The following is a 22,396-nucleotide window of genomic DNA, read 5'->3' on the forward strand; positions in this document are numbered from 1 at the left end:
CATCACTGGAAGAGGCTTCCTTCAATGTAGGCATCACCCGTTATTTATTTATTTATATACACACACATTCTTTTTCTCTCTCTCTCCTTTTTCCCCCTCTGTCCCTCTCACTATACCCCTTGCCCATCCTCTGGGCTTCCCCCCTTCCCCTTTCTTTCTCCCTAGGCCTCCTGTCCCATGATCCTCTCATATCCCTTTTGCCAATCAACTGTCCAGCTCTTGGCTCCATCCCTCCCCCTCCTGTCTTCTCCTATCATTTTGGATCTTCCCCTCCCCCTCCCACTTTCAAATCTCTTACTAACTCTTCTTTCAGTTAGTCCTGACGAAGGGTCTCGGCCTGAAACGTCGACTGTACCTCTTCCTATAGATGCTACCTGGCCTGCTGTGTTCACCAGCAACTTTTATGAGCATCCTGACATAAGTGTTTGTGTTGTCCAGTGGTCTGAAGCCGTGTGAAGAGCCATTGAGATTGCATCTGCCGTTGACCTATTGTGGCGATAGGCAAACTGCAATGGGTCTAGGTCCTTGCTGAGGCAGGAGTTCAGTCTAGTCATGACTGACTTCTCAAAGCATTTCATCACTGTAGATGTGAGCGCTACCAGTTGATAGTCATTAAGGCAGCTCACATTATTCTTCTTACTCACTGGTATAACTGTTGCCTTTTGGAAGCAAGTGGGAACTTCTGCCCTTAGCAATTAGAGGTTGAAAAAGTCCTTGAATACTCCCACCAGTTGGTTGGCACAGGTTTTCAGAGCCTTACCAGGTACTCCATCAGGACCTTTTGACTTGGGAGGGTTCACCCTCTTTAAAGACAGCCTAACATCAGCCTCTGAGACAGAGATCACTTTGAAGTTCTTCACTACCCTATCTAACTGTGTCACCATATTCAGGGATTATGCACTTATTTCTGTTCTGCAAATATTTTTACGTGTATGTCAATAATTTGGATGATGGAATTAACGGCGCTGTTGCAAAGTTTGCAGACGATATGAAGACCGGTGGAAGGGCAGGTAGTTTTGAGGAAGTAGAGCGGCAATAGAAGGACTTTGATTAGGAGAATAGGCAAAGGAGTGGCAGATGGAATACAGTGTTGGGAAGTGAAAGGGTAGACCATTTCTAAATGGAGAGAAAATACAAAAATCTGGGTGCAAAGGGATTTGGGAATCCTTGTGCAGGGTTCCCTAAAAGTTAATCTGCAGGTTGAGTTTGTGGTGAGGAAGGCAAATGCAATGTTAGCATTCATTTCAAGAGGACTAGAATAGAGAAGTAAAGATGTGATGTTGAAACTTTATATAGCAATGGTGAGGTCTCACTTGGAGTATTGTGAGCAGTTTTGGGCTCCTTATCTTAGAAAGGATGTGCTGAAACTGGAGAAGGTTCAAAGGAAGTTCGCAAAAATGATTCCAGGATTATACATCTTGTCACATGAAGAGCGTTTGATGGTTCTGGGACTGTATTCACTGGAATTCAGAAGAATGAGAGGTGACCTAATTGAAACCTATTGAATGTTGAAAGGCCTTGATAGAGTGGAAGTGGAGAGGGTGTTTTCTATGGTGGGAGAGTCTAAGACCGGAGGATACAGACTCAGAATAGTGGGTCATCCTTTTAGAATGTAGATGAGAAAGTATTTCTTTAGTCAGGGAGTGAAGGAATCTGTGGAATTCGTTGCCACGGGCAGCTGTGAAGGCCAAGTCTGTATGTATATTTAAGGTTGATAGATTCTTAATTGGTCAGAGCATGAATTGATGCAGGGGGAAGGCAGGAGATTGGGGCTGAGAGGAAAAATGGATCAGCCATGATGAAATGATGGAGCAGACTCGACAGGCCAAATGGCCTAATTCTGTTCTTATACTCTGCCTGGGTTTTACAGGGAAAGGTTTTACAACCATCTTCAGGGTCCTGCCACATCTTGGCCTATTTTCCCAGTTGATTAAATTCTGTTGTCTCAGACAATTTTCTTCACTGTCCTCCACACCACCATCTTTGGTATCATCTGTAAATTTGCTTACTATGCCAACTACAGTCTCATCCAAATCATTATTGTCATTGACAAGTCAAAACAATCGTGTGTAGGTCTGTACATAACCAATTTGTTAATTTTATACATATTATCACTTCTCATGATGTAATTTAATGTATGAGGGGAATTAATGTTTTCTTACTTTAAAAGAAAACAATCTAAGTGTAATTTAATTTTAAGAACTGAGCACCACTTTTACTCATTATTTACAGGAGTGGACTCAACTGTTTGACCATAGCTGCCAACAGTTATTCTATTGCGAGGTCTATCTCATCTGCCCCGAAGATGTTCATTAAAATTGGAGGCGGCCATCGGGATAGATCATGGGCCGGTGTTTTTCCGCATTCCTGAGTACGGACGCGACAGCCGAAGCGCCAGCTCATCCGGCTGCGCGACGGCTGTTGGGAATTGTAGTTCAGCGGGGGGAGGACACAAACGTACAATGTAATGTGTGGAGGATTCTGACCACGGTTGATGACCATGAACAACTCCCTGCATTGCGTGTGTGTAAGAAAACCTTGCAGGGAGGCGGTATTGCCTGTATTTTCCGGATTACATTTGTAGCTCCCCAAGGGAAATACGCGCTGACTTGCGTAGGCCTGCTTCACAAGAGTCGCCTGTGGCGCATCGTAAGTGACGTCCCTGACGTGGCGGGCGGCGGGCTGGTTGTCGGCGCAGATGGTAACATGGCGGCGGTTGTGTTGCAGCAGTTGCTTGACCGTGCTGAATTTGCCAAAATACCAAAAAATGTTATATGCAAGGTCGAGAAGCTAATCTCTGATAAAGATGTCGATATCGATGTGCTGAAGTCCAAGTATGAGCGTTTGAAAGTAGATAGCGGTATGTAAATAATACAAGTGCGCAAGAAGCTAGTGGGGTTGGCCTCAGGTTGCCACAGTTATCAGATGCTCTTTCGTTTCACTTGTTTAGAGAGTTTGTTGTTTATTTCTAATCCATTCTAGGGCGTTTTTATAATGAAAGTCAACCGTCTTAAATAGTGACTCTTTCTTCTAGAAATGTTGCGTGGACTATTTCCGAACTTACATTTTAATGTTTTGCATTGTGTTACAAGTTTTTAAAAAGTTGCTGGAACTTGTCCTATTTATATAAAGGTTATAATTTCGATTGATAGGGTTGTATTCACACTAATTAAGGATGCGTTCACTCTTGTCCATATGAAATTGTCCTATTATGTAAGATCACAAGGAACACGTGCAAACAGCAATTGAAAGAATTATAAACAATAGTGCTTTTGGATTTGGTGATTTTAAGCTCCCACTATTGATTTGGACCCTTCTAATGTCAGGGGCTTAAATAGGGGATAGTTTGTTAGGTTCATTTGGGAGTGTTTCTTGAAATAATAAAATACCATAGAACAAATGAGCAGTATTTGGCCATTGGGCCTGTTGAATCTGCTCCCTGCCATTCAATGATGGCTCATTTACTTTCCATCTTCACCCCATTCTCCTACCTTCCCCCAATAACATTAGACACCCTTACTAATCAAGAACCTGTCAACCTCTGCTTTATCTAATGATTTTTCCCTCATGGCTGTTTGTTTCAATAAATTCCAAGGTTCACCACCCTCTGGCAAAAGAAATTCCTTCTTTAAAGGGATATCCTTCCACTATGTTTGAAAAAGCCTGTATTTGTTATTTCACTTCATAATTTAAGTCAGTTAAAATGTCCTCAATGTGAGCTGATAAGTTTTCTATCTTATCCAAGTATGCCTGGGTGTGCTTAGGCAGGATGGATCATGCATAGCAGGACAGGTTTTAGAAAAACTTTAAAGAATCATGTACACAGCTTTCTATGCATTGTTTACATGTATATCGGTATGTGATCAGGCTGATGCATGCGCTGTACGCGCATAGCATATTGTATGTACTCATTATCTTAAAGTAATTGAATTTTCAGAAGTAATTATGGTAAAATGTCTTGCCAACATTGCAACAACCACAATGCTTATATTTCTGGTGAATGTATGCTTAAATCTCAGAGACGGAACATGACCCTAAGAAAGCCTATTAGCTTTACTTTCAGTGTAAAATTGGTGACCAAGACACAGCCTGGGCTCCTCACATCTGTTGTGTAACATGCACTGTCGATCTTAGAGCTTGCTGTAGAGGTACAAGGAAGCCAATGTTGTTCGCTGTCGTGGTGATATGGCAAGAGTAGAATGATCATGTGACAGACTGCTGTTTTTGTCTGACTAGTGTGTCTGGTTTCATTGCTAAAAAAAACATGAAATCCATTGAATACCCCAATCTCCCTTCAGCCATGAGACTTGCTGCATAGCCACAAGAGACATGAAGTCTAGAGGAGGCAGATGAAGATGCCATGATGCATGAGCCAGGAATGTAAAATTGCACTGAAACTGATTATGAACCCTTTATGTCGAGTGAATCTCATCTGATAACTCAACTTGATTTAAATGTCCTGGTCAGAGACTTGGGTTTGTCAAAGGCAAAAGCAGAATTGCTAGGTTCAAGACTGCAAGGATGGAATCTCTTGTCATCGGGCACAAAAATTCCTGTGAAGGATTTTGATATTTTGAGGAGGGCATTTTTGTTGGTTCACAGGTCAAACGGGTCATCAATGACAGGCAATTCGAAGAACTTCTAATGAAACTGGAGAAAATGGCATGGAAGGCATTCAAGAATGTTGTTGAAAATTTTCTAGGCAACTACAGAGCACCAAACTACATGCAGCTGGTTGACAACATGCTTCAAGCATATAAAACCATGAACTACAGCACGTCACTAAAGATTAGATTTCTTCTCTGCACGTCTTGGCACTGTCAGTGATGAACATAGTGAAAGGTTTCACCATAACATTGCAGTCATTGCGAATCGGTATCAGGGCAACTGGAATCCATCAATGCTGGCTGATTATTATTGATCACCTAAGCGAGAAGCCTCATACTGAGTACAAATGAAAATTATCAAAGCATTTTTAGGTCAGTTGAACAATTGCAAAGTGTCAGTACTGTTATGCAATTAAGCACATTATATTCAAAAGAGTTAATTATTTCTCCAATTTCTACGTTATACAAGTAGTCTGATGTTATATTTGTATCCAGCTTCAAGCTGTCTATCATAACCACAAAAAGTTTCAGAGTATTTGGTATGTTTCAGTGAGATTTTCTTCTCATTCTTCTAGACTCCATTGAGTACAGGGTCAGAGCCATCAAATGCTCCTCTTACATTAACCCTTTCATTACCTGGATCATTCTTGTCAACCACCTCTGGACCCTCTCCAATGTCAGCAATTCCTTTCTTCAACAAGCATCCCAAAACTGCTCACAATGCTCCAAATGCAGTTTGACCAATGCCTCATAAAGCCTCAGCATTACATCCTTGCTTTTGTATTCTAGTAATTGGATAGTACAATGGGAAGGAGCCACACAAATCAAGTTTATTGTTATGTGGGCAGGTATGGTGAGGCACGGTTACTCTAGATTAGGGCTTCACTGACCCCTTTGTTAGTGGTAAAGGTCCATCGCATAAAAAAGGTTGGGAATCCCTGGTCTCGACCTTGTTTGGGAAATGAGCTTGGCCAGATGGTTGACATTCTGTGAGGAAGCATGGTGGGAGCTTAGGTCATAAGATTGTCGTGGACGACTGAGGTGAAAGCGCTAAATTGGACTTCGGCTTGTTATAATGGGGAGAGTATGTTGGGAGTAGTTGTTTACAGTAAATCTCCATCTGACCTGTGTGGTTCATGTAAAAGGTGAGCTCAGGACCAGCACGATCCTGTAAGTATGAAAGAAGGATGGAAAGTTTCGAGAATATCATTGGCAGATAAGGAGAAACTGAATGCATTTTAAATTACTAGCAAGAGACTAGCTTGGGAGAGGTAGTTAAAGACAAGGGAAAAGGAGTGCTTCTATGCATGGAAGTGGGAAGGTTCTAAATGAGTATTTGGTTGATATTTACCAGTGAGAGGGACATGGATGATGGTCAGCTCATGATAGAGTAGGTTGAATTAATGAGGAGATATTGGGTCCGTTGAAATATATTGAAATGTATGTGTCCAAGGGGCCTGATAGATCCTATCCCAATATACTGATGGTGGCAATGGAGGAGATTACTTGGTCCATGGAGAACTTTGTATCCTATTTGTCATAGTTGAGGTCCTAAAAGACTGGAGAATTTCCAATGTATTGTTTTAAGAAGGCATTGGAGGCATATCAGTAAATTATAAGGTAGTAAGGCATGCATCAGCAGGAGCCAAATTATGGAGAAGATTCTAAGGGACAGGATTTACTTGCATTTGGAAAGGCGTGGACTTGTTAGGGAAAGTTAGAATGGCAGTATGCAGGAGAGGTTCTATCTTATGAATTTGATTTTAAAACTGCAAACACGAGGAAATCTGCAGATGCTGGAATTTCAAGCAACACACATAAAAGTTGCTGGTGAACGCAGCAGGCCAGGCAGCATCTCTAGGAAGAGGTACAGTTGATGTTTTTGGCTGAGACCCTTCGCCAGGACTAACAGAAAGAGGAGCTAGTAAGAAATCTGAAAGGGGGAGGGGGAGATCCGAAATGATAGGAGAAGACAGGAGGGGGAGGGATGGAGCCAAGAGCTGGACAGTTGATTGGCAAAAGGGATATGAGAGGATCATGGGACAGGAGGCCTAGGGAGAAAGAAAGGGGGAGGGGGGAACCCAGAGGATGGGCAAGGGGTATAGTGAGAGGGACAGAGGGAGAAAAAGAGTGTGTATATAAATAAATAATGGATGGGGTACGAGGGGGAGGTGGGGCATTAGCGGAAGTTTAAGATGTAGCCACACTCAGGTTGGAGGAACAATACCTTATATTCTGTCTGGGTAACCTCCAACCTGATGGCATGAACATTGACTTCTCAAATTTCCGCTAATGAAGTCATTGCAGCTGTAGTGAGGCCATTTGGAAGGAGTGTGTGAGTTTCACCAGTATGTTGTATGGGAGGAGAGGTTGGACAAACTCAGATACTCATTGTTTTTGTTGGAACAAAGGTATGACTGATGCAAGTATAAAAAATTATGAGACACAGGTAAGTCCTTTTTTTGAAATGTCATACCAGAGAGCATAGGTTTAAGGTTGCTTTTCAAAAGTTAATAACAATCAGTGGCAAGTAAATTCCATGAATTTAACTTGAGTTGATTACAATAGTATTTTTTAATGAAGTGGAATGAATAATGATATGAACTGTATGCAATTTTTTTAAAGGTTGAACTTTTTTGATCAAATGTTATGTGTATTGTATATAGACTGATAGAAACTATTGAATTAAAGGTTAATTGCAGCTTAATTGGGACACATAGGGACCAGTATATTTTGGCTGAACTAAGCAGCTGCCCCTATTAGCTGAAGAGTCATGGAAATATTTAAAGAAAGACAAACTACCATTTAACTAAGTGCAATTTGTATTTTTAAATGGAATACAGAACAAAATTAGAATGCTGCCAATATCTCTACACTACTGTAAAACTATTCATTCCTAATAATTATCAACAGAGGAATTTATAATGGTGCAATATTCTTTTGATTGGCAGTAAATTAACAAAATCAGTGTAGACACCTAGTACAGATAATGGACTGCCTTCAAAGTTTTTGATGATTGTATACTCCAAATCTTCATTTTCATTGTAACATTCAAAATAATTGTTGATATCTTCAAATTCTTTGTAATTCCTAACTTTTTGAACTAGTGAAATCATTTCATTTTCACTCCTAACTGTTTTTGGCATCTTCAAGCCTGAATGCTTGAAACTGGAAAGAACTAAACAGTTCACTATTTCTCCCCAACTATCACTGACAAAAATAACTGCTTTTTAAACACAAGCACACACAAGTGACTCTATTTTAAAAACTGTTCATTCTAAGTATGTTGTTGTGTCTAACAGCCACATAAATGCATACGATTGACACTAGTTAAGTGTTTGGCAACTACCTCCTGTTCCAATTATGCGGCATAGAAACGAAAGGAGTCTTGGCTATTTTATCGATTAAGATGTTCTTTAAGATTTGTCCCAAATAAGCAGCTGCTTCAAGCAAAAGGTGCAAACGAGGAGACGAAATATTAGTTTAGAGAGTAAGAATTGCCCTTTCCATGTTAACTTTAAGGCAAAGTTTACAAAATAATATAGAAGGGAAACCTGTCTGAAGAGGAAATAAATTTAAAATAAATTATATAAATGCATTTTACAAATTGTAATCTTCTTTTACAGATAACGGCTATAATCTACTTGCTTCACTCTTTAGGGTTTTGTATGCTATATGTCATATTAGTGGAAAGTTATATATTGCATTCTTCATTATGAAAGTTTAGATTGCTCTGTCCAATTCACTTAACAGCATTCAATCAAAGTTTATTGTCCAAAACAAATTGAATTAGTGTTATTCTTCATTGCTTTTCAATGGAAAAGCTCACAAGCTTAACCTTACAAGTCAAAATACAGGGAAAATAAATACTGTGTCATTCTTGGTCAATTTTAAATGGAGCTGCAATACTCTGTTAGCTAGCCTATGCAGAACAGTCCAAGCCTCCCACAGTAATGCTCCCCATTAAAATTCTGTGTTACATTGAGGACTGCATTGTTGCTGCTTCTTGCAACCATGCTGAGCTTGTTAATTTCATCAACTGCCTCCAACTTCCACCCTGTCCTTAAATTCACTTAGTCCATTTTTGATACTTCTCTCCCCTTTCTCAACCTCACTGTTTCCAACTCTGGAGAAAAACTGTTTACTGACATGTTTTTCTCAATCTATTGATTCCTGTGGCTATCTTGACTATACTGCTTCCCACTCTGTCTCCTGTAAAAAATGCTGTTCCCTTTTCTCAGTTCCCTCATCTCCATGGCACCTGTTCCCAGGACGAGACCTACTTTTCTAGGACATCAAAGATGTCTTCCTCCAAAGAACAGGGTTTTCCTTCCTCCACCATTGATACTGCCCTTATTCACGTCTCCCCCATTTCCTGGACATCTGTGATCACCTCTTCTTCCTACTATCTTAACAGGGATAGAGTTCCTTTAGTCCTCACCTACCACTCCATGAGTCTCCACATCCATCATGTTCTTTGCAACTTCTGCCATCTTCAATGGGATCCTACCCCTAACCACATCTTTACTTCTCCTGCACCCCCTCCGCCCCAACTCTGTAGGGATTGTTCTCTCCGTGATTCCTTTGTCCATTAGTCCCATCCCACTAATCTCTCTCCTGGCACACTTATCCCAGAAAGTGAGGTAAATGCTACACCTGCTTATCCACCTTCCTCCTCCCTCCATTCAGGGCCTCAAACAGTCCTTCTCTACGTAGGTGAGACCCACTGTAAATTGGAGGATTAATTTGTCGAGCACCTCTGCTCTATTTGCCAAAAGTGGAAGTTCTCTGTGGCTAACCATTGTAATTCCTATCCCCATTCCCATTCTGACATGCTGATTCATGGCTTCCTTTTCTGCCATGATGAGGCCACTCTGAGGGTGGAGGAGCAATAGCACATATTCTGTCAAAGTAGCCTCCAACCTGATGTTATGAACATTGATTTCTCCAATAGATAATATTTCCTCTTCCTTTTCCCTCCCCCCTTCATCCTTCTTCTTTTCCCCACTTTAGCCTCTTGCCTCTGACCTCTTCTCACCTGCCTACCACCCCCATCCACCCCACCCCGGTGCCCCTCTTTCTTCCCTTTCTCCCATGATCTACTCTTCTCTCCTATCAGATCCTTCTTCATCCTTTTACTTTTCCCACCCATCTGACTTCACCTATCACCTTCCAGCTTGTCATCCTTCTCCCTCCCCTCAGTGTTTTATTCTGGCATCATTCTCCTTCTTTCCCAGTTCTGATGAAGGGTCTTAGCCCAAGATGTCAGCTGTTTATTCATTTTCATCAATGCTGCCTGAGTTCCTCCAGTGTTCTGTGTGTGTTGCTCTGTCATTGATGCCCAATGGAGGCGGTTACCTGTCCTAAAGGGGCGTTAGGGGAAATAGAAGTTATCAGGGGGGCATTCCAAGATTCTTTGGGGGGGGGGAGGGGATGGTAAGCGCCACCCTAACATGAGGCTGTTAGTAGGGCAGGCACTTCCAAAAATAAGTATGAGGGACTGGAACACAGGAAGATCCATAGCTCTGCAGGCGGTAAGCACTCGTCGTCACAATGCATGTGAAGGTCAGCAATCTCATCAGACCTTACCAACCAAACATATATTAGGGATGCATAAATTAGTAACGTGGGTGCTCAACAGTTCCCCTTGGCTTGCAGCACAGAACAAGTTCACGCAATTTAACAGTAAGTCAAATACACCCCCTCAACTTTCTCTACAGTTCTACGGAAAACATGCCTCGCAATGGTACGGCGCTGGCTGGAACCAAATGGTGAAATACAGCAAATCAGTGAACCTGCCGACCCTGAGGTGTTCAGAGCGACCTTGGCTTCGTATATGCTGTCACGTACCAGCTCTGATGATTATGAGACCTTTGGTGATTGGTCTATCACACTAACTGAAATAGAATAAAGGTAGCTTGCTGAACCCCAGCTCTATCGCACTAACGTTCAGATTCCAATCTGAATCCTTGTCATCGTAATTTTCAACTCCACTGGATGAGTCAATTGTGAGACAACGAGGCATTGCTAATGCAATACATATGGATTATCAAAAATGGAAATGTTTATGAAGAGCAACACACAGAAAATGCTGGAGGAACTCAGCAGGCTAGGCAGCATCTATGGGAAAAAAAGTACAGTTGACATTTTGGGCCGAAACCCTTTGGCAAGACTGGAGAAAAAAAAAGCTGAGGAGTAATTTAAAAGGTGGGGGGAGGGTAGAGAGAACCACCAGGTGATAGATAAAACTTGGAGGGGGAGGGATGAAGTAAAGAGCTGGGAAGTTGATTGGTGAGATGGGAAAAGGGGATGGGTAATGGAGAAGGGGGCTTCGGGGGCATTGCCCCCCGCCTTTTAAATCTACTCAGCTTTTTTTCTCCAGTCCTGCCGAGAGGTTTTGGCTTGAAAAATTGACTGTACTTTTTTCCATAGATGCTGCCTGGCTGGCTGAATTCCTCCAGCATTTTGTATGTGTTGCTCAGGTTTTCAGGATCTGCAGATTTTGTCTTGTTTGAAGCTTATGAAGAGATTCTCTTGAAAACGTATCAATAGAGGATCAATCTACCAAGAGCTCAAAATGTATATTGAGGATAAAAGTACTCCAGTTAGGAACATGATTTCTTGTGCAACGCATGGCACCATATATGATAGGTTGCCATGCTGGTTCAGTGGCATTTATGAAAAAAGAAATTCCAAGTCCATTCGCAATCCATTCTGTAATTCATCATCAATGACTCACAGCTGAAAACCTCACCCAGCAACTTTTTTCAAGCATGACTCTTGTAATAGAGGGGACGAACTAGAAACATAAGGATGGAGATAAAGGGAAAATGAGAATAAGAAAAGTTAAGAACGACAGCAGAAACGACAGAGCAGAAAGCTCAAGAAGGGATCGTACAGTATGGCCAAGTGAAATAGGAATTGATATGGGAGGTGAGGGGAGTAATGAATTAAAAGTATTATATATGAATGCACGGAGTATAAGATATAAAGTAAATGAGCTTGAGGCACAGTTGGAAATTGGTAAGTATGATATTGTGGGAATAACAGGGACATGGCTTCAAGTGGACAGGGCCTGGAAAATGAATATTCAAGGGTATACGTCCTATCGAAAGGACAGACTGATAGGCAGAGGGGGTGGGGTGGCTCTGTTGATGAGGAATGATATTCAGTCCCTTGCGAGGGGGGACGTAGAATCGGGAGACGTAGAGTCAGTATGGATAGAACTGAGAAATTCTAAGGGTAGAAAGACCCTAATGGGAGTTATCTACAGGCCCCCAAACAGTAGACTGGATGTAGGGTGTAAGTTGAATCGAGTTAAAATTGGCATGTCGCAAAGGTAGTGCTACAGTTGTTATGGGGGACTTCAACATGCAGGTAGACTGGAGGAATCAGGTTGGTACTGAGCCCCAAGAAAGGGAGTTTGTGGAGTCCCTCCGAGATGGATTCTTAGAACAGCTTGTACTGGAGCCTACCAGAGAGAACGCAATTCTAGATTTAGTGTTGTGCAGTGAACCGGATTTGATCAGGGACCTCGAGGTAAAGGAGCCATTGGGAGGTAGTGACCATAATATGATAAGTTTTAATCTACAATTTGAAAGGGAGAAGGGAAACTCAGAAGTGTCAGTATTACAGTTGAACAAAGGGAACTATGGTGCTATGAGGGAGGGGCTGGCCAAAGTTCAATGGAACGATACCCTAGCAGGGATGACAGTGGAACAGCAATGGCAAGTGTTTCTGGGAATAATGTGGAAGGTGCAGGATCAGTTCGTTCCAAAGAGGAAGAAAGATCCTAAGGGGAGTAAGGGGAGGCCGTGGCTGACAAGGGAAGTAATGGACAGTATAAAAATAAGAGAAGTATAACATAGCAAAGACGAGTGGGAAGCCGGAGGACTGGGAAACTTTTAAAGAGCAACAGAGGGTAACTAAAAAGGCAATACACGGAGAAAAAATAAGGTACAAAGGTAAACTAGCCAAGAATATAAAGGAGGATAGTAAAAGCTTCTTTAGGTATGTGAAAAGGAAAAAAATAGTTAAGATCAAAATTGGGCCCTTGAAGACAGAAGCGGGTGAATTTATTATGAGGAACAAGGAAATGGCAGACGAGTTGAACAGGTACTTTGGATCTGTCTTCACTAGGGAAGACACAAACAATCTTCCAGATGTAATAGTGGCCAAAGGACCTAGCGTAATGGATGAACTGAAGGAAATTTACATTAAGCAGGAAATGGTGTTGGATAGGCTGTTGGGTCTGAAGGCTGATAAGTCCCCAGGACCTGATGGTCTGCATCCCAGGGTACTTAAGGAGGTGGCTTTAGAAATCGTGGATGCATTGGTAATCATTTTCCAATGTTCTATAGATTCAGGATCAGTTCCTGTGGATTGGAGGGTGGCTAATGTTGTCCCTCTCTTCAAGAAGGGAGGAAGAGAGAAATCAGGGAATTATAGACCGGTTAGCCTGACGTCGGTGATGGGAAAGATGCTGGAGTTAATTATAAAAGATGAAATTACGACACATCTAGATAGCAGTAACAGGATCAGTCCAAGTCAGCATGGATCTACGAAGGGGAAATCATGCTTGACTAATCTTCTGGAATTTTTTGAGGATGTAACTATGAAAATGGACAAGGGAGAGCCAGTGGATGTAGTGTACCTGGACTTTCAGAAAGCCTTTGATAAAGTCCCACATAAAAAATTAATGGGCAAAATTAGGGCACATGGTATTGGGTGCAGAGTACTGATGTAGATTGAAAATTGGCTGGCTGACAGAAAACAAAGAGTAGCGATTAACGGGTCCCTTTCGGAATGGCAGGCGGTGACCAGTGGGGTACCGCAGGGTTCAGTGCTGGGACCGCAGCTGTTTACAATATAAATGATTTAGATGAGGGAATTAAAAGTAACATTAGCAAATTTGCCGGTGACAAAGCTGGGTGGCAGTGTGAAATGTGAGGAGGATGTTATGAGAATGCAGGGTGACTTGAACAGGCTGGGTGAGTGGGCAAATGCATGGCAGATGCAGTTCAATGTGGATAAATGTGAGGTTATCCACTTTGGTGGTAAGACCAGGAAGGCAGATTATTATCTAAATGGAATCAAGTTAGGAAAAGGGGAAGCACAACGAGATCTAGGTGTTCTTGTACATCAGTCACTGAAAGCAAGCATGCAAGTACAGCAGGCAGTGAAGAAAGCTAATGGCATGCTGGCCTTCATAACAAGGGGAATTGAGTAGAAGAGCAAAGAGGTCCTTCTGCAGCTGTACAGGGCCCTGGTGAGACCACACCTGGAGTACTGTGTGCAGTTTTGGTCTCCAAATTTGAGGAAGGACGTTCTTGCTATTGAGGGAGTGCAGCGTAGGTTCACAAGGTTAATTCGCGGGATGGCAGGACTGTCATATGTTGAAAGATTGGAGCGACTGGGCTTGTATACTCTGGAATTTAGAAGGCTGAGAGGGGATCTTATTGAAACATATAAGATTATTAAGGGATTGGACACACTGGAGGCAGGAAGCATGTTCCCGCTGATGGGTGAGTCCAGAACCAGAGGCCACAGTTTAAGAATTTCACCCAGAGTGGTGGATATATGGAATGCTCTGCTCCAGAAGGCTGTGGAGGCCAAGTCTCTGGATGCTTTCAAGAAAGAGATGGATAGAGCTCTTAAAGATAGCGGAATCAAAGGTTATGGGGATAAGGCAGGAACTGGATACTGATTGTGGATGATCAGCCATGACCACAGTGAACGGCGGTGCTGGCTCGAAGGGCCGAATGGCCTACTGTACCTATTGTCTATAATATCTGCTATCAACAAAATTAAAGCTCATCCATTAAACAGCAGAATATTTCACCAGTTATACCAAGATAATTAGTTTAAACGCTTCTTCACACTGGAATGCACTGGCTGTCAAAAGGCTGCTGCTGAAAACATTTCTTTGATCTTTTTGACACTGATTGAATTTTTCATTAATGTTGATAAGAGCTTGGGAAACAAGATTGAATTTCTATGTGGAGATGTGGCATAGAAACTGACCATTTGAAATATGAAACTGCAGGGTGATAATTTCAATTTAGCCCAGGCAAGAAGTGCAGTGTCCATTTTTATCAGAAATATGTATGCAAAGCTTTGGGAGAAGAATGTTCTCAGTTTCCCTGCATGGAAAGTATGGCACTTTTTCACAGACAGTGATTTGCACCTGCAGTCACTGAAGAAGGATTTTCAGAATTGATTCAAGGATTTGAATGATCTGGAAATTCTGAACTGGGTAATTAACCCATTTCTTTGCAAGATACAAGAACAGGAAGAGAGCTTGCAAGAAGAAATTATTGAAATTCAGAATGATGATGAAGCAAAAATATTTGTCAAAATGTCATCTTTTGTGGTATATGGCTACACTCATGAAGTTTCTTGTTCTTTGGAGAAGACTCAAAATTGCTCTTTGCATTTCCATTCCTCCTACCTTATTAAGAGGCTTCAGTTCAGTGAACCAAATACACTCAAAAAGCAGAAACTTTGGACATTGTTACACGTGGGGACTTAAGGCTTTTGCTGTCACAACTTGAACCAAATATATCAACTCTTGCTAAAAAAAATCATCAAGCTTAAGGATCACGTTGATATCAAAGCTGCTGTACAGTGCACAGGTACTGTGTAAGCTGGGTTTAAAGACAAATAAAAATTTAAAGCAGACTTATTTTTCTCATATTGGCATATGGTAGACATTTTTACACTACGGGGGGCACTGGAAAGTATGTGGGGGCAAGTATGAAGGTGCTTTAGTGCAGTGTTGGGCTTAAAAAAAAAAGGTTGTGAAGCAGTGCTCTAAATGAGCCACTTGAGATTTTTACTTTGGAATTCCAGTCAGAATCATCAGAATCCAGTTTAATATCACCGGCATATGTTGTGAAGTTTGTTATGCAGTAGCAGTGTATTATAATATATAATAAAAACTGAATTACAGTAAATGTGTGTGTGTGTGTATATATATATATATATATATATATATATATATATATAGTTAAACAAGTAGTGTTTTTTTAAAAAAAAGGTAGTGAGGTAATGTTCATGGGTTCAATGTCCATTCTGAAACCTGATGGCAGAGGGGTAGACCAGATGATGCAGTTTTTTAAAAAATTCCATATTGTGAATGATCTAAATTTAAATTGCAATGCTCATTTATGTATGCTTCTCAGTTGCTGGATGGGGGAAATTAACCATAGATATATTTTAATGAAAGATCAGTAATTGTAATTATATAAAAAGATCCTGATTAGAATCATGATGAATCTGCATTGAAAAAGTTTTTTTCTTCAGCCTTTCATGTGTAAAATATAGCTCCATAGCAACAGGTCCAGTGTAGTCAAGCCCTTATGTGAGCACATAATAGAGGCTTATGCATCATAATAGTATTGCAATGTTTTGGTCACTACATTTGACAGCAGCATTTCTGCCTGCTCGTGACTATATCCCTGATCCCATGGCTCATGTTTGAACAGCAGGACCCCCTCCAATGCAAGACCATCCTTAATCTATAGACCAATAGCGCTGATCCCTATTTAGAGAACATTGATCTCAAAGGTGATTGTGGGATTTTGTTCATAAATTATCTGCCACTAGATGCACTTTTTTGTGTGCAAAGTTGTTATTAGCCTGTTTAGGATTTTGTGATTTTCTGTAGGCAATGGGGGGGGGGGGGTGGTGTATGTTATGTAAATAATCCTAAAATTGCAAATTACAGGAGGCTTCTGTTTCATATGAGGAGGGCAAGTGAGTTGCTTCTGATTTTATTATTTGGTTTTGTTTATTAATGGATGTTGAATTTGGTGAATCATTTGCTAATCAGTACTAAACATTTGTGGGGGAAAAATGGTGGTTTATTATATGATTATATATGGTCTATTGAATGATTGATTTTTTTTGCCCAACTTTGTTGACCAAACTCAACTGTATTAAAGTGGGCTGGTGGTTTTATCAACCCACTTATGAAATTCTCAAAAGTCTGCCAACTACATTATTGGGAATTGAGTTTACATGATAATTGCTGCTCTGGCTAGTGATTCTCAAGGTTGTGTGATAGTAAAAATGATAGAGTTGTTACAAATCATGTTTACTTCCTTGTCTTAACCATTACCATAATTTCATGAAATTGTACTGAAATTGTCTTTCCATTCGGACTAAAATTTTTTAACATTTCTGTTCCTGCTTAATAGATAGAATTATTTAGAGTTCTCCTAATCCTAGCTGTGTACTCCTGTTTTGATTTTACACATCATTTGGGATTTGTGGACAGATTTCTTGATGCATTGATATAATGTTATCATCTTTCATTAACTCTGGTAGCTTTTAATAGAGAACTGGTAGTTAGATAAGTATGTTGCATATACAGTTAAGTTTTGCATCGTTGTTACAACTGCATGAGTAAAGTAGATTAAAAAAAAACTTTAATGTCTTGGTATAACAGCTGTAGAAAGTTCAAACTGAAAGTTTTTAAAAAATATTTCAGAGCAACAGTATTTTGAAGTGGAAAAACGACTAACCCAGACACAAGAAAAGTTAGTATCAGAAACTCAAGGATGTCAGAAATTGCGTGAGGAACTATCTACACTTAGTAAGTACTGCTGTACATTTTTTTTTTAAGATAGCTTGATTTCTAAATCTTGATTTTAAATCTTGAATTTGCACGATATTGGGTATTGTCAGGTGTGTCCATCTTGAGATCCTGAGTTACGCTTGCAGGAGAACTGTTGCACGTTTGTGACTGGGTTCTAAATTTAAAAGTTATTTAATTTTCTGCATTGTGGAATGGGACTGAATATCCAACATTTTTGATAATGAATTATTATAATGTGCAATGGATCAATTATCTTTGTGCTTTATGGTATTTATTACTTATAGGTGATGAATTAAAAGAAACTAAGAGCAAAAATAAGGATCTAGAATCTTCTAAGGAAAAACTGATGAATACAGAGGTATGTATTGGGAATTACAATGTTTTATTTATCCTTGACAAATTTAGTTAACAATGATAAGGAACCATGTACAAAGTTTAGGAATTTGAAATAGGATAATGTCTTTGAGGATGGTAAAAGAATCAGGAAAGAAATTAAACAAGGAATTAGGAGTGTGATTGGGGCAATGAAACATCTGACAAGTAGTGAGAATCCCAAGGCATTTTATATGTGTATTAGCAAGAATGTAGATGAGATCCACACAAGGACAAAGGGGGAAATTTGTGTGTGGAGCCAGAGGAAGTGGGTTAGGTCCTTAGTGGATACTTTGCATTGATAATCATCAAAGAGAAATTACTTGTGTAATAGTGAGATCACGGAATGTTATATTGATACTCTAGGGCATTTTGATATTAAGGTTAGGAAGGTGTTGGGTGGCTTTAAAAATCATTAAGATGGAAAAGCATTCAGGGCCTGGATACTGTAGGTGGCAGAGGAGGAAATTGCAAGGGCCGTAACAGAATTTTTTTTGTAATCTCTTTAGCCATGGTCAAGATCTCAGGTTTGTTTCTTTGTTTAAGAAGGACAGAAAAGATAATACAGAAAATTGTAGGTCAGTGAACCTTGCATTACTGGTAGGGAGGTTAGTGGCAAAGGTTGTTAGTGGAGATTTACTTGCATTTGACAAAGCATGGACTTGTTAGGGAAGGTCAGTTGGTTTTGTGTGAGGGCGAGTCATGTCACATTTTTTTTGAGGAAGTGACAGATGTTTGCAGGTAATTGAGTGGTTGTTGTTGTTAAATTGAATTATAGCATTTGACAAGGTTCCTTTTGATCCAGAAAATGAAATCACATGGACCACAGTGACCAATTGTGGAAGCGAGGATGGAGTGGCTTGAACCAGCATCTTTTGAATCGAAAATGTAAATAACTGGTGTATTTAACTTTTATTTCATTTTGAAACAGGGCCAGCTTTCTCGTGCAAAAGATGAATTGGATAATGAAAAACGAGAGCTAGTAAGAACTCTTGAACGTAGATCACAGGAAGTGGAACATCTGAATGGTATGATGAGTACCTTCAATTGAAATTTAGCTTGACTTTGTACTTAAGGACACTATCTTTCTGAAAGATGTACCTAGTTTAATTCTGAGTTTTTAAAACAATTCTAATGCATATGATGTGCACAGTTGTTTATCAGTTAACTTTACATCTCACCTGCATATGTACCTGTTTCTTCTTGAAAGCTCTTGTGAAAGACAGAAAACTGAAATGGAGTTGGGAATAGTGACTTTGGTAAATACAGATGATATAAGCAGTTGTGAGGAATGATCTTGCCTCTGAACAAGTTTAGTTCTAGTTTGGACAGAGATAGAAAGAGACAACAAACATCACTAATTGGAGTGATTGCACACATCTTCTCCCAATAAAATTTGTAGATTATTAATAAGAAAATAGGTCGTCGTGGCATGGTTAGATTAGTCTGCTTGCAAGAGAAGGTAGATGAAATTGATGAAACACTAAGTTCATTAGTTATATTTGGGACTATTTACTGGAGCACAACATTTCCAGCAGAATTTCTCGTGTTTACATGTTTAGATTTTGTTTCAGATTTTGTATTATGTAATGAGATGCAATGAAAGTGTAAGGGAGCATTGAGGAAAAATGGTCATGTGTAAAATATGATGTTACCCTCTTGGCAACGTTAGGTCAAAAACTAGAATAATAAATAAAACAAGTATAAGGGGTGGGAAAGCTGCACTTCACCTGTGTGTCTGTTGGGGTCATCTATTGTATCCAGTGGTCTCAGTGTGGCTTCCTGTATATCCGTGAGACCTGACATAGATTGAGAGACCACTTCGTTGGGTGCCTTTGCTCCATCTGCTACAAAGAGTGGGATTTCCCAGTGGCCACCCATTTCAATTCCACTTTCCATTCCCATTCCAATATGTTAGTCCATGGACGCCTCTACTGCCACGATGAGGCCACACTTGGGTTGGAGGAGCAGCATCTTTTGTTCTGTCTGGGTAGCCACCAACCTGATGGTATGAACATCAATTTCTTGAACTTCCGGTGATTGCTCTCCCCCCCCCCCCCCCCCACCATTCCCCATTTCTGTTTTCTCCCTCTTAAGTTGTGTCCTTTACTGCCCAACACCTCCCTCTGATGCTTCTCCCCCTTCACTTTCTTCCATGGTCTTCTATCCTCCTATCAGATCTCCCCCCCTCCAGTCCTTTATCTTTTCACCAACTTCCCAGCTCTTTGCCAATCCTTCCCCCCTCTCCTGGTTTCACCTATCACCTTGTGCTTCTTCCTCTCCTCCTTCCACCTCCTTCATCTGACTTCTTTCCCCTTCCTTTCCAGTCCTGATGAAGTTGTGTGTGTTTCTGTTGGGTGGGAAAGATGTTTTGTGGTGGAAATTTGGTTAAGGTTAAGATTTCCTCTCTAGCTATGTAGACAAATGAAAGGTTCACTGATATTTTGAGCAACGCACAAAATGCTAGTGGACCTCAGCAGGTAATAGGTGATGCCAGGTGGGTGGAGAGGGGAGATGAAGTTGGAAGGTGATAGATGGGGGGCGGGGGGAGGGAAGAAAAGGCAAAGGGCTAGTGGAGAAGGATTCTGATAGGAGAGAAGAGTGGATCATGGGAGAAAGAGAAGGAGGAGGGGCACCAGAGGGAGGTGATGGGGTAGGTGAGTAGGCTAAGAGGCTAGAGAGGGGAATAGAAGAAGAGGGAAGATGAGAGGAAAAGAAGAGAAAAAATATTGGAAAGGGGCTATTGATGTTTACTCTGAAATTGAAGGTCTCAATCCTCTCGACCTCAACATCATTGTAGATTGGAGCATGTGTGCTGCCTGCTTCCTGAAGTCAAGTTGATTTGTTAAAGAACAGAAATTGGACAAAGAATAATGTGTAATTTCAACATTTGTACTTAGCACTTACTGTAAGCTCTCTATAATTGTAGTTAATTTTGTATTCTATGTGTAGTAGGGTACTGAGTATTTGTATTTGATGGGAATCAAGTTATGTGGGAATAATTAATATATATCTAACATTTTTTGGCCTCTGGAGAATTCGTGGTTAATTTTTGCAGATAGGGGACTTCAAATTTAAGAAAGTAAATTGAGTATGTTGCACAAATTGAAGTACCTTATAAAATTTGCTCAACATGAAAACTGGATGCATAGGTGTGAATTTTGATTGTGAGGACCAAAAGTGAAAACGTTGAGAAAAAATTGCCTTGTATGATCAGCAAGTTTAGGAAGTGTCATTGGTGACACCTTGTAATGGGAAGACATAATTTCCTTTAACATATTGTTATTCCATAGCTTTCCTCTTTAACATACTGTAACTCTTCCCATCTATGAAAACAATTTTAAAATATTTTGTGTAGTTCTAAGAGCCATAAATAATGCAGTACTTTGACTGCCATCTCTTGATTTGTATCATAATATAACATCTGGCATTTATCACTGAACAATGTTCAAATTCAAAGTGCATTTATTAAAAAAGACTATAAATTATACAATTTTGAGATTTGTTTGTTTACCGGTAGCCACAAAGCAAGAAACCCAAAAGAACCCAATTAAAGAAAAAAAAATAAACGACCAACATCTGATGTGCAAGAGAAAGAAAGGACCACAAATTATGTAAACAGTTGAAGTGTGCACATTTAATTTCCACTCTTTCACTTAAGATCAACTAGCTTGGCCTAGATTGCTACCGGGTTTGTTTCCTAGTTGACTACCTTAAATAAACACGCACGCGCGTGCGCGCGCGCACACACACACACACACACACACAGTTTAGTAAAGGATGATGTTAAAAGACAGCATGAAAGCAAAAGAGGGGGCATACAATATTGCAAAAAGTGGGAAGCTTTTAAATACAAGCAGGTGGCAATGAGGGGAGGAAAAATAAAATATGAAAAAAGCTAGCTACTGATAGAGAAGAGAATACCAAAAGTTATTTCAGATGTATGATGAATAAAATAGAGGTAAGAGTGGACATCGTACTGCTGGAAAATCATGCTTCAATGTGGAAGACGCTAGCGTTATCCCAGAAATTCTAGAGTGTCAGGGGCTCAGAAATGACTAGATACTGTTACTAAAGACGAGCTGCTTGGGAAGCTGAAAATTCTGCAGGTGAATATGTCCAATGGACTGCACACTAGAGTTCTGAAGGGGAGAGCTGAAGAGATTGTGGAGAGATTAGTAGTAGTCTCTCAAGAATTACTAGAGTCAGAAATCACTCCAGAGATCTGGAAAATTGCAGGTGTCACTCTTTAAGAAGGGAAGTGGCAAAAGAAGGGGAAATTGTGGCTCAGATATGTTGAATCATACACTGTATTCTCTTTGATAGTGGATTGATTGTTGATTTGTTTAGTCATCAGTACATTTTGCAACAAAGCCGCTTATTGAATTGAAACATTTTGTCTTATTACAGTGGATTTAAAACGTCTAAATGATAAACTTGTGGAAGCAAATTCGGTTAAAATAGACCTTCAGTTAAAACTTGATGAGCTTCAAGTATCAGAAGTCTCTGTTAAGGTGAGTTTTTCAATGGCTATTGGATAAAATATTGCTGATTTAATCCTTTTTTGGTAAAACTGTTAGCTAATCACCAGACATCATGACATTTTCTTGTGTCATAGATGATGTCATGACACTGATTGCAATGTAACTCCAGACATACAGTTGTAAAAAAAGTTTGTGAACCCTTTGCAATTACCTGGTTTTCTGCATTAATTACTCATAAAATGTCTGATCTTCATCTAAGTCACTATAATAGACAAATACAATCTGCCTAAACTAATAGCACACAAACAATTGTACTTCCCCTGTGTTTATTG

General features: G+C 40.2%; 1 protein-coding gene across 2 annotated transcripts in view; it reads left to right on the forward strand.

Annotated features, from left to right (window-relative positions):
• The first annotated feature begins 2,685 nt into the window (after positions 1 to 2,685).
• tprb (translocated promoter region b, nuclear basket protein) overlaps positions 2,686 to 22,396 on the forward strand; it is a 77,912-nt gene continuing 58,201 nt past the window's right edge. For both annotated transcript variants that reach the window (XM_072273993.1, XM_072273994.1), the window contains exons 1-5: positions 2,686 to 2,860; positions 17,101 to 17,205; positions 17,493 to 17,566; positions 18,512 to 18,608; positions 21,991 to 22,094. In XM_072273993.1, coding sequence (XP_072130094.1) covers positions 2,707 to 2,860; positions 17,101 to 17,205; positions 17,493 to 17,566; positions 18,512 to 18,608; positions 21,991 to 22,094 — 534 coding nt within the window. In that variant the 5' untranslated portion in view covers positions 2,686 to 2,706. The remainder of the gene's footprint in view (positions 2,861 to 17,100; positions 17,206 to 17,492; positions 17,567 to 18,511; positions 18,609 to 21,990; positions 22,095 to 22,396) is intronic.

The sequence above is a fragment of the Mobula birostris genome, chromosome 12, assembly GCF_030028105.1.
Source record: "Mobula birostris isolate sMobBir1 chromosome 12, sMobBir1.hap1, whole genome shotgun sequence".
Taxonomy (NCBI): domain Eukaryota; kingdom Metazoa; phylum Chordata; class Chondrichthyes; order Myliobatiformes; family Myliobatidae; genus Mobula; species Mobula birostris.